The sequence below is a fragment of the Neoarius graeffei genome, chromosome 3 (assembly GCF_027579695.1).
Source record: "Neoarius graeffei isolate fNeoGra1 chromosome 3, fNeoGra1.pri, whole genome shotgun sequence".
Taxonomy (NCBI): domain Eukaryota; kingdom Metazoa; phylum Chordata; class Actinopteri; order Siluriformes; family Ariidae; genus Neoarius; species Neoarius graeffei.
In genome coordinates, this window is record NC_083571.1 from 77,973,164 (window position 1) to 77,988,261 (window position 15,098).

At 39.3% G+C, this 15,098-nt stretch overlaps 1 protein-coding gene across 6 annotated transcripts in view; it reads right to left on the reverse strand.

Annotated features, from left to right (window-relative positions):
* Positions 1-15,098, reverse strand: part of kita (KIT proto-oncogene, receptor tyrosine kinase a) — a 51,470-nt gene that overhangs the window by 11,196 nt on the left and 25,176 nt on the right. For all 6 annotated transcript variants that reach the window (XM_060917387.1, XM_060917385.1, XM_060917384.1 and 3 more), the window contains 8 exons: positions 11,209-11,393; positions 6,272-6,378; positions 5,044-5,170; positions 4,546-4,650; positions 3,887-3,997; positions 3,213-3,351; positions 3,021-3,100; positions 2,759-2,892 (listed from right to left, as the gene is read on the reverse strand). In XM_060917387.1, coding sequence (XP_060773370.1) covers positions 2,759-2,892; positions 3,021-3,100; positions 3,213-3,351; positions 3,887-3,997; positions 4,546-4,650; positions 5,044-5,170; positions 6,272-6,378; positions 11,209-11,393 — 988 coding nt within the window. The remainder of the gene's footprint in view (positions 1-2,758; positions 2,893-3,020; positions 3,101-3,212; positions 3,352-3,886; positions 3,998-4,545; positions 4,651-5,043; positions 5,171-6,271; positions 6,379-11,208; positions 11,394-15,098) is intronic.

A 15,098-nucleotide genomic window follows, 5' to 3' on the forward strand; every position in this document is an offset into this window, starting at 1 on the left:
TGGGGGAAACCGGAGCACCCGGAGGAAACCCACGCGGACACGGGGAGAACATGCAAACTCCACACAGAAAGGCCCTCGCCGGCCCCGGGGCTCGAACCCAGGACCTTCTTGCTGTGAGGCGACAGCGCTAACCACTACACCACCGTGCTGCCCCGTATATCAATTATTGATTATCATAATTCTGACTCGTTTCGCCATTTTGAATGTTTTCATCTCGGACTCTGGAAGCATTGTATCTCAATCAATCTCGAAAAATATCAGCAAAAAAACCCTAGCTTGCAACGGACTTTAGCTAGATCTATGATGAACTTTCAATGTATGATACAAAAATAATACTTCTTTCAACAGATCATTAGCCTTTGAGCAGAATTGTTTTTAACTTACCAGGAAGTGTTATCCAGCCGACCGCTTTCAGTTTCATGAGGGCTGAATGAACTCTCACTCTCAGAATCATCTGACCCGTCAGAGTAAAGACAAGATCTATGTTCATGTGAATTTCCAGCTATTGGTTCGAATTGATAGGGTCTAACTTCACATCTCTGTGAAACATCGGGAATATCACTGTCGATGGTGTCCATTTCGGTAACCTGTTTACATTAGATTCCCAAGCGCTGGCTACTTGGAAAGTTTTTGTGACGTCACGGGTCACGTGACCACCTAGCTCATTAACGAATCCTTGTTTTACGCTGATGTATAAAAAAACTTGAATAATGTGATGATTTTCACATTTTTGACGCCCTGCAGTGATTTAGATGGCATTTCTTATGTCCTTTATACATAATTATGCCCAGGTAAAAATCCATGTCCCATATCCTTTAAGGCCTCTGCATGCTCTTGCGACAAGGCTTTCGCAGATAGTTTTCGCAGACAGTTGTAATTTATCGTTGAGCGGGGAGTAATAGGCGTGCGCGATGTTATTCACGGCCACAACGCAAGGGGGCGCGAAGTCGTAAAATCGCTAGGAGTACTTGGTGGGTGTGGTTAGTGGAGTGTTTATCCTCCGGTTACTTATAATGACTAGAACAGGAGTCGTATAGATGTACGCATAGACATCCTATGTCTATGGCTGTACGTACTTCCTCGATCAACCGCTCTTCGTGCTGCTCCATCTTCGCTCGTGTTTTTAAAAATGGCGGTCGTGAAAACAAACCAAACCGGGAAAGTAGGGAAGCGGAAGTGCGTGTACAGCGGATGTAGAGTGGACCAATCAGAGCCCTCTTGTCTGCGACGCTGTCTGCGAGGCTTCTGTGGTGGTCACAATTTTTGGGAGGTGCGCGCAGAGCGTCTGCGAAGGTGGGGGGGCTACGCAGATGCTATCTGCGACGCCGTCTGCGAGGACTGGGTTGTCAGCATAAATTGGCCTTTACAGTACTGAGAGCACATGTAGGACCTGAATACCTCCAACTGCAATTGCTCAAACACTTAAATGCTAACCAAGTGATAACTTCAGTACGAATGCACTCTGAAAATGTTTTCCAGCAAAAACAGCAGGCTGTTCTCAAAGGGCCACCATTTAGAGGTTAAAATTCTTACAAAATTCTCTGAAGAGCCCAAGTCAAAACATTTAACATGCTGAAACCTTGGTGCTCTGTAATATGTTGATGCGCTTATCTAACGAGTTGTAGTTTCTCCAGCAATAGCTGATTTGTCTCATCTCATCTCATTATCTCTAGCCGCTTTATCCTTCTACAGGGTCGCAGGCAAGCTGGAGCCTATCCCAGCTGACTACGGGCGAAAGGCGGGGTACACCCTGGACAAGTCGCCAGGTCATCACAGGGCTGACACATAGACACAGACAACCATTCACACTCACATTCACACCTACGCTCAATTTAGAGTCACCAGTTACCTGCATGTCTTTGGACTGTGGGGGAAACCGGAGCACCCGGAGGAAACCCACGTGGACACGGGGAGAACATGCAAACTCCACACAGAAAGGCCCTCGCCGGCCCCGGGGCTCGAACCCAGGACCTTCTTGCTGTGAGGCGACAGCGCTAACCACTACACCACCGTGCCGCCCTAGCTGATTTGTTTGCCATAAAAATATTCTTAAAGGGCATTTGAATGTGCAAGGTCTTACTTCAGTAAACATTATTCAGTCAGTAGTTTTCACAATGTCTGTTCTGTGGATTAGGCAATGCAACACACCTATTTGGTCAACCTGATAACCAAGCTGAGAAATGTGTCTGTGTGTATGTGCTTTGAGACACTTGTACTGGTAAGGATGTGCACACATGCTTGTGGACATGTGAGTGCTATCATTGGTAATCTGAACCATGACTGGACACTGTGAATAGAAAAAGTGATCCCTGAGCTTCATACAGGAGAGCCTAAGGTATTGTGTTGCTACTATTGGAGGGGTCATGACAGAAACAGGTAGAAAACTAGAAGAGCACTTGGTAGAGTGTATACCTCCACAAAGCCACATATCATCAACCTCAAAATCAAATTACTTTAACCTACGATAATACTAAAGCTGTACACAAAATTACATCAAGTGCCGTTCACTACTTTTTGAGTTACTTTGGGAAAAGACAAAAAAAAAAAATCCTGGATCTGCATACATATCTGGATTTGCATCAGAACCTAATCAATTGTTCCTTGGCTCATGGCTCACCTTTCCTCAAAATTTCATCCAAATCCATTCACTACTTTTTGAGTTACATTTGGCAGAGCAAACAAATGGAGGCAAAAACATAACCTCCAACAAAGTTATTTCAGCGAAGATAGAAAAAGTGACCAATTAAAGAGTTCCTACATTTTTAGATGCCAGGAAGTCCATGCCCTTAGCGACTTGATAAGAGAAGCTGAGGAGGTCTTCAGTGTCCAGAGCCAAACCGTCCTCTTGCAGAACTTCACTGAACACATCACAGTCAGTGTAAGAGCCAGAACCTAAAAGAGAAAAAGAAATAAGGGAGTTAGGGAGAAAAAGAGAGAAACATATTATACACTGCATGAGATATTTCTCAGGAAAAGAGAATAGAACAGAAGAGGTGCGGTTCTTCTCCACTGTACCATACCTTTAGGTAGAGAACGTTTCTCAGTGGACTGAACTCCCAAAGCCAAAGACCTCATAGTCATATAGCCGTTTCTACCTTCACTGCAAGCGATAATCGCATCATGTCAGCAGACATCATTAGTGGTCTTTTTACAAATTAATTGCAATCCAAGAAAAGGCAGAAAGGCAGATATACAGTGTAAACATGTCTCACCCTAAATCTGGATATAACAAGACGTTTCTATAGTAAGAGTCTTCTCCCACTCTGGAGCAGCAGAAGTAGTCACGCTTTCGGCGTAGGAAGTTCAGCAGGTCACCAAAACAGCAGTACTCAGTTATCACCAGAGTTGGACCTGGGGAAAGGCCCAACAGCAATCAAATCAGTCTCTCTCTCTCTCTCTCTCTCTCTCTCTCTCTCTCTCTCACACACACACACAAATTGTTTTTTACTTGAGGGCTTGTTGTTTTATCTCTTCACCCCCTCACACCTTGTTGCTAACTGCATTACCTAATCTTTTTATTCGCCCATTTCTCTTAATTCAGATCAGTTCAAACGAATTCTGTTTCATTCAATTCAGTTTGGCCTGCTTTAATGACAACCCATGACAATCAATGGAATAATAAATAAAAAGAAATCATTTACCAAGTTTGGGAGTATTACAGAATACTGTATCATTATACAGACTGAAAAGTGAACACATTTTAACTAAACATTGTTAAGACTAACAATTTTAATGACAATAAAATATTTTGCTGCAGTGTATGCGCGAGTAGTAAATCTCTAAAATAGGTTTGTGTGTTTTTGCGCTTGTGTAATTTACAAATGAAGGGCAAGGTCTCATGTTTTCTCTCTCTCTCTCTCTCTCTCTCTCTCTCTCTCTCTCTCACCTCCAACAGTGCAGGCACCCAGTAAGTTGACGATGTTTATGTGGTTGCCAAGGTAACTTAGCACCTTCAGTTCTGACATCAGAGCCTCTTTCTCAGTGGTGTGAGCGCTCGCTGTGGCACAACATCAAATGACAGACAAATGAATATGAAAACAGTGGAACAGGCATACAAAAGCCACACCTGAATCCTAAACTCTGAGGGTAAACACAAAAATAAAATGCTTTATTCATGAATTCATTTATTCTAAGTGACTTAAAATCCTTATATAGAATGTAAAAAGTGTTAGGATTATTTTATAGCTTTCATGAACTCTGCTTCCTAAACCTGACACTTAACAAAAAGTACATACGGATTATGTTACTGATATAAGGGTATGTAGGTTATATCCTCTAACACTTAGTCTTGTCTTAGTGGTAATATAACCTGATCTATGGGAGGAGTATTGATCTTGGGTTCTTGGAACTGAAGCCTGTTAAATTCATCAAGTGAAAGAGTCAGTTTTCCCACAGTTTGATTTACCAGAGTGACTGTTGGATATCAGTGATAGGGTGTTTCTGAGTGAGATGTTCAAGCACACCCTCTCATGCCTACAGTTGTCACTCTGTATCAACATGACTTGTCATTCATTAAACACCACAGGTTTCTACAACTCTACTTACGTTTTAGCATTTTGACTGCTACAGTCATCACCGTATCCGCCTTGGACATGCCATAAGCTGTCGCCTCCACCACCTTCCCAAATGCTCCTGAGCCAAGAGTTTTGCCTGTGGATGTAGAATAACAAATCGAGTGATATAGATCTGTTGTAGCAAAGGCTCACCCTTAAACACATCACAGAGAAACATGCATTTCATTTAAAAGTCTCTCATGGGAACAGTTATAGGATGATGACTTTTGATCTGATATAAAATGGGGAACTTGCTAACTATTACCTTCCATTTTAGCACAGGTAGTGTGTTTTTGGTAGGTTTGGAATGATACCATACTTCCATAAAACACAAATAAAGTACAGCCTACTAAAAAAACATGTTGACGAACACTCTAGGAGGAAGAGAGAGAGAGAGAGAGAGAGAGAGAGGAGAAGGAAGTAGGAACCACAAAGAGTGCTATTGACTGAGGCGCCAGTGATGGAGAAAGTAAACAGAAACCCAACTGACCGAATCGCAGCCTGTCCCGTGGAAACTCCCACTGGTGGTCGTACGGAAGCTGGGTAGGGTCAATATAAACGTAGTTGTTGCCATGGATTCCCTCAATGACTTTCCACTGAATCTGGTATTTTGGTTTCTGAAAGATGTACATATGGATTGTAGCAAAGGGACAGACTGAGAACCAGATTATAGCAAACAAGACATACACGTTGACATATCAGCCCATTATTACAGCAATAAAACACCGCACTTCTGCTTTTTCCTGTAGCGCAACAGGTTATTGTGCTTTCTCACATGGAGACACGAGATAATAATGTGATTAAAATGGGAATCAACTGATATACTGTTGTGTCAAGGTACTGTGTATCTATAAATCTATACTATCTATTATATCTATATAAATATGCTTATCTACATGTAATATGTTACTTCCATTAGCCTTATGGTTCCAGAAGCTAAATTTGTGATGGCTGATTAAGTACATTTATGGTAAGCTGACAATCTTTGCAAATGTGCTTTTACATATAATAATTCTAGTAGAACAACAGACCCTAAAAACTGCTCTGAAGGCTGATCCATAGTGCAAATTTGTTTATGGTGTGTGTGTGTGTGTGTGTGTGTGTGTGTGTGTGTGTGTGTGTGTGTGTGTGTGTGTGTGTGTGTGCGTGCATGTGTTGTTATTGTTGTTGAACTCCTAGTGTGAAGGCTGCTATGCATGACACATACTGTAAAAGATTATGGGTAACAGCTCATAAAGTGATCTAATTACCCCCAGGGCATCCCTCATGAAGCAAAACAGAGTGTTTTTGCTTAAGAACCACAGTTAGATAACTTGGTAACACATGACTAAATTTACATGTCTGGTTCGGGTCCATAAATTTCCATACAATGAGAAGCTCTTCTCATTTAAGTGGCCATTAATATTGCTAGTTCCCTGTTATCTTTAAGAGGCCACACTGTGCTCTTATGATTACAGTTATACAGTATATTAGACATCCTAGCACAATTAGCACAAGTTTCAACACGTTTTGCAAATAGCAGTTATATTTTCTGGTACAGTTGCGCCGTAAATCAGTAATTATGTCATGTTCTGCTACAGTAACCTAAGGATTTAAGAAGCATACTGTTGCTTACAAAATTGGTCAAAGAATAACCAAGAATACAAAACCAATACTGTAACATTGCCAGTGATTCACTGGCCATTCTGCCCTGCATTGTGTGAAGTATAAAGCCTTACCTGTATATACTTGTAAGCGAGAACAAACAGGATGAAGCAAAGGATGACTGCTGCAACAATGAAGCCAATCAGCAATGGAGTGAAAAGCTCATGAGCAACACTATGTTCTGGAATTTAAAAAAAAAGAAAAAAAAACAGAGATATCAGAAAGAGAAAAATGAAAGATATGAAAGTGAGGGTGTGATGCTAGGCTGAGTTGGCGTTCTGGTTCATGGGTGTAGAAGTTCAAAAAGTGTAACAGTAACTGATTAGCAAGGGTTTCCCTTATCTACACAGGGATCTTTGGGATTTTAAAGGCAGTTAAAAAAAAAAAAAAAACGCAGCTGCACATATCAAAACTCATAATCCGTTATCTACAGATGAGCTATAGACATACCATGAATGTACTATACAAACTCAAGCTTGTTTTGATTTTGTCCTGTACGACTTTGTACACGTTTCCTAACGATGTCCACATTGCTAGTTTCTGTGTTCTTTGTCTGTTTGAGTGTTATTGTTTTTCTGCTTTGTACTCTGAGGTGCAATAAGCTCTTTAGCTGTAAGAAGCTTGCTCTCTATTTCAAATCAGAGAATGCAGACTCTGCAGGAAATAATCCCCTGTAAACCGGTCATTGGCTTTTACTGCCCTCCTCCCTCCCTCTCACTCTGTCCCTCCATCCATGGTCCCTCTGTGTCTAAAAACCAGTACCTTCATGTCATCCCTTTTCTCAACACACACACGCGCACACACACACTTTTGTTTCATGCCCCCTGTAAAGAAAAGTCTTGCTACATTAATCATCTCTTAGGAGTTTAAAGTTTGGGGTCTGAAAACATTACTTAGCATACTTCACTACAGCCAAACAGACTCAAGCAGACCCCCTCCACTCCAAAGTCCTGAACTCATACCAATGCAAACACATTTATCTACCTCCACCTCAATGCCTCATTGCATTTATACTCCAGAAACCTGAGAGCCCCAGGCAGACACTCGATCTAATCTAAAAAGAACTAATCAGATTTGGAAATAAATAAGGATGCTGAGGTAAAAAAAAATGTCAACTGTTGCAGTAAAACCCATTCTATCAAACTGTGCCTCACCTTGAAGTATATGTGTGCTCTATTGGTGGTTAATAACATGAAAATAAATCAGAAATCCAGCCCAGCATGATAAAAATGCTCTGCATTGGTGATACTTCATCACTGCTGGGCTTCCACACGCTATTTTAATCCAACACTATCCTGAAAAGGTTCAGTGTGAAGCGAGGCAAACAATGGAACGAAGACGTAAGTTGGCCAGATTACTTCAATTAAATTCAATTAAATTAGCGATGATAAACTAGCTGTTGCAAGATACAAACAATAGATAAGATCTGGGACATTTTCTCTTTACAATGAATGGGAAAGCAGGAACAGATGAAGCTAAGAGATGTCTAACATCTACAGCCAAGTTGTAACCAGAAACATAAAAAGATGGAGAGAGAGAGAGAGAGAGATAGAGAGAGAGAGAAATTTAATGAAGTGTGATGCCTGAATGGACCAAAAACCAAACAACAGCAGAACAGAATAATGGTTGTTATGATCAAGCCAAGACAGCCACTCAGTTTCAGTGGACAATTTGTATTAGAATTAAGCTAAAATGGAAATTATTTATATCTACAGTATGTTAGACACAAAGACTACAAAAGCATTAAGCCTGCCTTAAAGCTTAACTGCATGGGTGTTTCACAAACTGTTTATACAAAGATTTGCATGCAAAGATTTGGATCTTCTCTGGTTTCTGAATTGGAAAAAAGAACAATAACTAATTTCAAATTGATATCTACAAAAAAGGAATTCGTAGAACTTAAAATATGGTGTGCAACAAGAGAACAGCAAATCAATGGAAAGGAACAGAAAGATAGATTTCACAATAGCTCTCTCAGTTTCCAGAACTTACTTTTGAAAAAAAAAAAAAGGCAGTGTATGACATCTGTCAAGATTATAACAGATGTCAGGGAGAATGCATTAAGATCCTCTCAATTATAAGTGCCAAGAGGATTGGATTGGGAAGAGGCTGGAGGCAGTGATAAAGGCAATTGGTGGGCATACAAATGATTAGAGTATATTTTTATCTTTATATTTTACAAAGAAGTCCATGCAAAATTTAAACTGAAAACATTTTTATTTTTTTCTACTAATAACATATACTATTTGATTATCTCATCTCATTATCTCTAGCCGCTTTTTATATATATATATATATATATATATATATATATATATATATATATATATATATATATATATATATACACAGTGGTGCTTGAAAGTTTGTGAACCTTTTAGAATTTTCTATATTTCTGCATAAATATGACCTAAAACATTGTCAGATTTTCACACAAGTCCTAAAAGTAGATAAAGAGAACCCAGTTAAACAAATGAGACAAAAATATTATACTTGGTCATTTATTTATTGAGGGAAATGATCCAATATTACATATCTGTGAGTGGCAAAAGTATGTGAACCTCTAGGATTAGCAGTTAATTTGAAGGTGAAATTAGATTCAGGTATTTTCAATCAATGGGATGACAATCAAGTGTGAGTGGGCACCCTGTTTTATTTAAAGAACAGGGATCTATCAAAGTCTGATCTTCACAACATGTTTGTGGAAGTATATCATGGCACGAACAAAGGAGATTTCTGAGGACCTCAGAAAAAGCGTTGTTGATGCTCATCAGGCTGGAAAAGGTTACAAAACCATCTCTAAAGAGTTTGGACTCTACCAATCAACAGTCAGACAGATTGTGTACAAATGGAGGAAATTCAAGACCATTGTTATCCTCCCCAGGAGTGGTTGACCAACAAAAATCACTTCAAGAACAAAGCATGTAATAGTCAGCGAGGTCACAAAGGACCCCAGGTTAACTTCTAAGCAACTGAAGGCCTCTCTCACATTGGCTAATATTAATGTTCATGAGGCCACCATCAGGAGAACACTAAACAACAATGGTGTGCATGGCAGGGTTGCAAGGAGAAAGCCACTGCTCTCCAAAAAGAACATTGCTGCTCATCTGCAGTTTGCTAAAGATCATGTGGACAAGCCAGAAGTCTATTGGAAAAAATGTTTTGTGGCTGAATGAGACCAAAATAGAACTTTTAGGTTTAAATGAGACGTGTTATGTTTGGAGAAAGGAAAACACTGCATTCCAGCATAAGAACCTTATCCCATCTGTGAAACATGGTGGTGGTAGTATCATGGTTTGGGCCCATTTTGCTGCATCTGGGCCAGGACGGCTTGCCATCATTGATGGAACAATGAATTCTGAATTATACCAGCATATTCTAAAGGAAAATGTCAGGACGTTTGTCCATGAACTGAATCTCAAGAGAAGGTGGATCATGCAGTAAGACAATGACCCTAAGCACACAAGTTGTTCTACCAAAGAATGGTTAAAGAAGAATAAAGTTAATGTTTTGGAATGGCCAAGTCAAAGTCCTGACCTTAATCCAATTGAAATGTGGAAGGACCTGAAGCGAGCAGTTCATGTGAGGAAACCCAACAACATCCCAGAGTTGAAGCTGTTCTGTACAGAGGAATGGGTTAAAATTCCTCCAAGCCAGTGTGCAGGACTGATCAACAGTTACTGGAAACGCTCAGTTGCAGTTATTGCTCCACAAGGGGGTCACACCAGATACTGAAAGCAAAGGTTCACATACTTTTGCCACTCACAGATATGTAATATTGGATCATTTCCCTCAATAAATAAATGACCAAGTATAATATTTTTGTCTCATTTGTTTAACTAGGTTCTCTTTATCTACTTTTAGGACTTGTGTGAAAATCTGATGATGTTTTAGGTTATATTTATGCAGAAATATAGAAAATTCTAAAGGGTTCACAAACTTTCAAGCACCACTGTATATATATATATATATAATGAAGGAACATATGAAACCTAACACAACTTGTTGGTACATGTGGCTTTGGGGTTTTTTTCTGCTTTTTGCATTTTTTCCTAAGGGTATGCAAATTTTTGTACTGAACTTACCTTTAGTTCGTTAATCACATGGCATGTAAACCTACTAAACGATCTTCAAACAGAATTATAATATTGGATTTCTGATGCTGAATTTTGGTATTTGTATATACCTAGAAAAAAAACATTGTAATTGTATAAAAAAAAAAGGAATTACAAATAATTTTCTTCTGTTTTGGCATTTTGGTATAGGAACAAGACTAGGAAGGTAGGGACCTAACAAAATAATGGAAGAAAGGCAGAGGAGCCATTTGAGATGAGATGAAGCCTGACAGTGACTTGAGGTATGCATCTAAAGCCTAGGTCACAACCGGACGTACGATTTTTTGGCCGTGCGATTTTTGGCATTTCCCAAATCGCTGCGTTTTTTTTGCACGTGGAGAAAAACGCACATTGGCCGTAAGTTTGTCTTGCAACCTGAAAAAAACGTAAGCGCCCGTAGAGTTTGTTTGACATGACAAAGAACCTCTGCGGCCGGTCTGCGGCCAGTCTACGGCTCGAAAATCAGCACGTCACATGCGTGCCCTCCGTGCGTTTCTTGCACGTAGACCAGCCATAGGAGCACATACGGCCGGTTGTGACCGAGGCTTAAACGTGAATGTAATTGTTCAGAAATTCCTTATAAAATGTTTGATGTTCAATACTTTCAATTTAGGCTTATTAACTCCTAGCTAACAGTTACATTGCTGGGTACTGGAATCCTTTAGCTGATATTATCACATTAGTACTTATGTCTTTAATCAGTATGATAGCAGTACAAGTACACACTAGTAAACATTTTAAATGAATAACATTTAGATAACGTTGGATCCTGGTAACCTTGTCTTGTGTTGTTTTCTTTTGGTTTTAAGTACAGAACTAGTTTTAAGTCTGGAATTAGACCTTGACTGGGTGTGTGCTTTATTTTGTGAGGACAGTGTACAAGATTGTATTCTCACCGCTGATGGAAAATAATGTGTAGACAATCTCGCCTTCAGCTGAAGCCACGCACTCCAGGGTGGGGTAATTGTTCTTGGTGATGTTTAAGCGGCTCTCCACCGCTCCCTTCCCAAAGGGTGGGTTAGTCATGGTAACAGTGACTACATCATCCTCTTCTTGTGTGGCATTTAACAAATTAGAACACCTAGAGTGTCACACAATGAATTAGTAATGGATGTACTGACATGTTTGTGCTAAACTGCATATTATATACTACACTGATGCTAACATTTTACATAAACTGCTTACTGTCCGCACTGCCACTTTAAAATCACAACTTCATATGCATACAAGGACCTATGCTCAGTTTTATATCCAGACCTATGCACAAACATAATAAACACAATGCCTTACTTCTTTTCACATGCATATACAGCCTTTTTAAACTTTAAATCGATATTTTATATTTCTATATTTCATGCTTGTATTTTATTTTTATTTAATTCCTTCTATGTACCTTGGTACTGCACACTGAATCTTGTTACACAAGAACAATAAAGATATTCATATTTGTATGTCAGGGACCAAAATACAAAAACAGACACAATTAACAGAAATACTGTCCATACAGGTTACAAAATGAATACATGTCTTAGGTATGCTTGCTTCAATTATTCTGGAAAAGATTTGCTATTGTTGGAACTAAAACCAACATACACACCAAAGGAACATTTCACAGACATCAAATGTCTTTCCGAAGTTTCTGCATTCACGTAGCAACATGTCCCAACATGGGTAACATGAAGGGTCTAGCAATCCTACTTCATCTATGGTTGATCACACAGAAATTCCAAAACACTGCTTAAAACATGACTGGTATTTGTCATACTCAAACTCAGTATCAGTTTCAGCAGGTTGATCAGTGGACAGGGATGTAACCAAGTATGAATATTGTGTTCTGATGAAACAAACAAATATTTTCCAAGTGGATATACATACAGATACAAATATGAGGAAGTGTTCAATTTTATTTACTTGTTTGTTTGCTTTTAAAGAAAGCTTGCCAGAAAGTTTCATAGGGCATCTAGTTGAGACAAATATCCCATTCCCACTCACACTGAAAAACATTTACTAGAGTTGAGCCAGATACTCGGCTGAAATGAGTATCCGGTACGGATAAAGCACTTTTGCCGAGTACGAGTATTATACGAGTAATACGAGTCAATATCTGTGCTCGGACTGAATGAAAATCCTCACACAGCGTCACAGCGCCCCTCCCCTACACACACCGCTCTGCTCACTCACACAGAGAACAGCTCTCTCTCTCTCTCTGCCGGTCATCGGAGTTTTTTTTTTAAACCGTCAGTTGGCTCTAACCAGTTTTATTTTACTTCACGCACTGAGTGTCTGACACTTTCTAGGTAGTACAGTAGTAAGCTACACACACACACACACACACACACACACACTCACACACACATGCCTGGTATGGAAATAAAAAAAAAAGAACCAAAAAAATCACACTGATCATAAAAAAAATTAAAAGTTAAAAAAAGAAAGTTATGTTGAGTATGAAAACTCTTGTTCATTACATTTCATTTCATAATTGCAACCGCATGTGTTGTATTCATTGTTGCAAAACTTGTTCTGTAAATAGTTCGTTTGCTATCGTGATCAAAACCATTGATCTGAAGCTCAATGCTGATGCTGTCCTGTAAATAGTTTTCTAATCAGCAATAAATATAACAATTTCTGATCAACCCATATCAATTGCATGCTTAAAATAACATACTGGTTAAAGCCCCGCCCATTTCAAGACAACCAGACCCGCTTCCAGGTTAAATCCCGCCCACTTCCGGGTTAGGCCCCGCCCACTCCGATGACGGATACGGATACAGATAATTCATATGGTTTACAGATACAGATAATGCTGTACTCGCTCATCCCTAATATTTACCATTATTATGCTGTAATGGTGTCATGTGGGAATGGGCGCAAAGTCAAAACATTAATCTACCCTCTATCGACCTAGTAACATTTACGGAAATCTTTTGTCATGGCTCCAGTGGGAATCTGAACCAACAGACTGGTGTGTTGCGACAGTCATGATGTTGCTGGCATAAATGGCACAAATGATGATGTAGTGATATTGCTATGGAACTACTTATACTGCCTTAATATAAAGCAACCATCAGCAAACTCAAAACAACAAGCAAAGAAAGCATTGGCAGATATAAGCAAAAATTTTATAAATAGCCTTTGCTTGAACAAAACTAATGTTCACAAATAGGATGAGAACTCTTGCAACAGAGACATGATGTGGCTCAAGTGGTGCCATGTTGCTAACTAGTTAATGTCTCAGCTTGGGCTTTTTACAACCATGAACTTGCTGCCTTGTAAATAGTACGTCATATCTGGTCTCGCATGGTTTATACATCTTGCAGAGGTTCACATTCTGTAGAATCCTGTTAAATATAGTCGGGGGGAATACACGATATGTTACTTTTACAATATGTAATATTGAGAAGGAATGAAAATTTGTTATCTATCCTGTGTTGCTTTTACCTCATACAATAACGTTTTGTAGGTGAAAAGGGCTTAACAATATTCATTGGAATTGAGTGGGATGGAACAAAGAAGTTGTTTTTACTTTCATGTAGGAACAAGTGAACGCCAAAATATGAAGCTCACAAGATAAACAAGTAAGCATTTACAGAATTTATTTGTTTAGAGGTTTTTTTCTCTAGTGTTTTCCAGTGTTTCTGGGGGCATAGTATGATGATTCATATTTATTCAATACAAAAACAAGGGAAAGTAAACAAATCACTTCAGCCATAGCCATTTTGGGTTTACATCCAAATCCAGATGGAGATAATGAATATTTGGAACATTAAACTTAAACAGATACAGATAGAAGCATTGTCCTTATCAGTGAAAGTGCAGCTTGTGAATAATTTGCACTGCAACAATAAATTCAAGCATCACTTATCAACTTTCATGCATAAATATGTGCATGGGCTGGAGTGGGGAAGATCTGCACACTATGTACCGTACATGCAGCAGTCAACATCACAAGACATTCTTAAAGCATATACGCAGAGCCATGGCCTCACTTTCGTTTATAAATGCCTTGAGATCTCAAGAATGGCACAGGAATAGTTTTAAGCGTTAACAATAAATCTAATGTAGTGATTTTTACAATTAAAGTGAATTATATAGGTAGCGGTCTGGGTGAATGACGTCGATGTCCATAATGTCATAACAGGAAGTCTATTGGTTTCATTACCATTTCCGTTATACTAAAACACAGAGCTAAGTGCAACTCCAATCCTCCATTTTGAGGTAATTTATCGTCAAGACACGGAGATGTGTTGCTGGCCGGTGCAGCAACACGACAGAAGCTGGATTTACGTTGCATTCATGGCCCAAGAATGTTCAAACTGCAAAGATTTGGACGCGTTTTGCGAGAAGTTCACGGGCACATTGGACGCCTATTAAGTGGTCTCTCCTCTGCTCTGCAGTTTTTACTGAAGATTCATACGAAACCTCTGATCTGTTGAGGAGCGTTGGCTATAAGCCTATATTGAAAGAGGGTGCAGTACCAACAATTAAAGAAAAAGAAAACTACAAGGAAAGGAAAGTATTTATTTATTTATTTTTAAAGGAAAGTAAGTTCAGTTGCACCAGTCCTTCCGGAGTGAGCCAAGGGTTGTTGCTAAAACCCGGGACGGAACAGGACGGGACATATTGCTCGGGAAGTGACTTCCCTGCAGTTGTTGCTACAGTGGTATGCAAAAATTTGGGCACCCCTGGTCAAAATTGCTGTTACTGTGAACAGTTCAGCAAGTTGAAGATGAAATGATCTCCAAAAGGCATAAAGTTAAAGATGACTCATTCCCTTTATATTTTA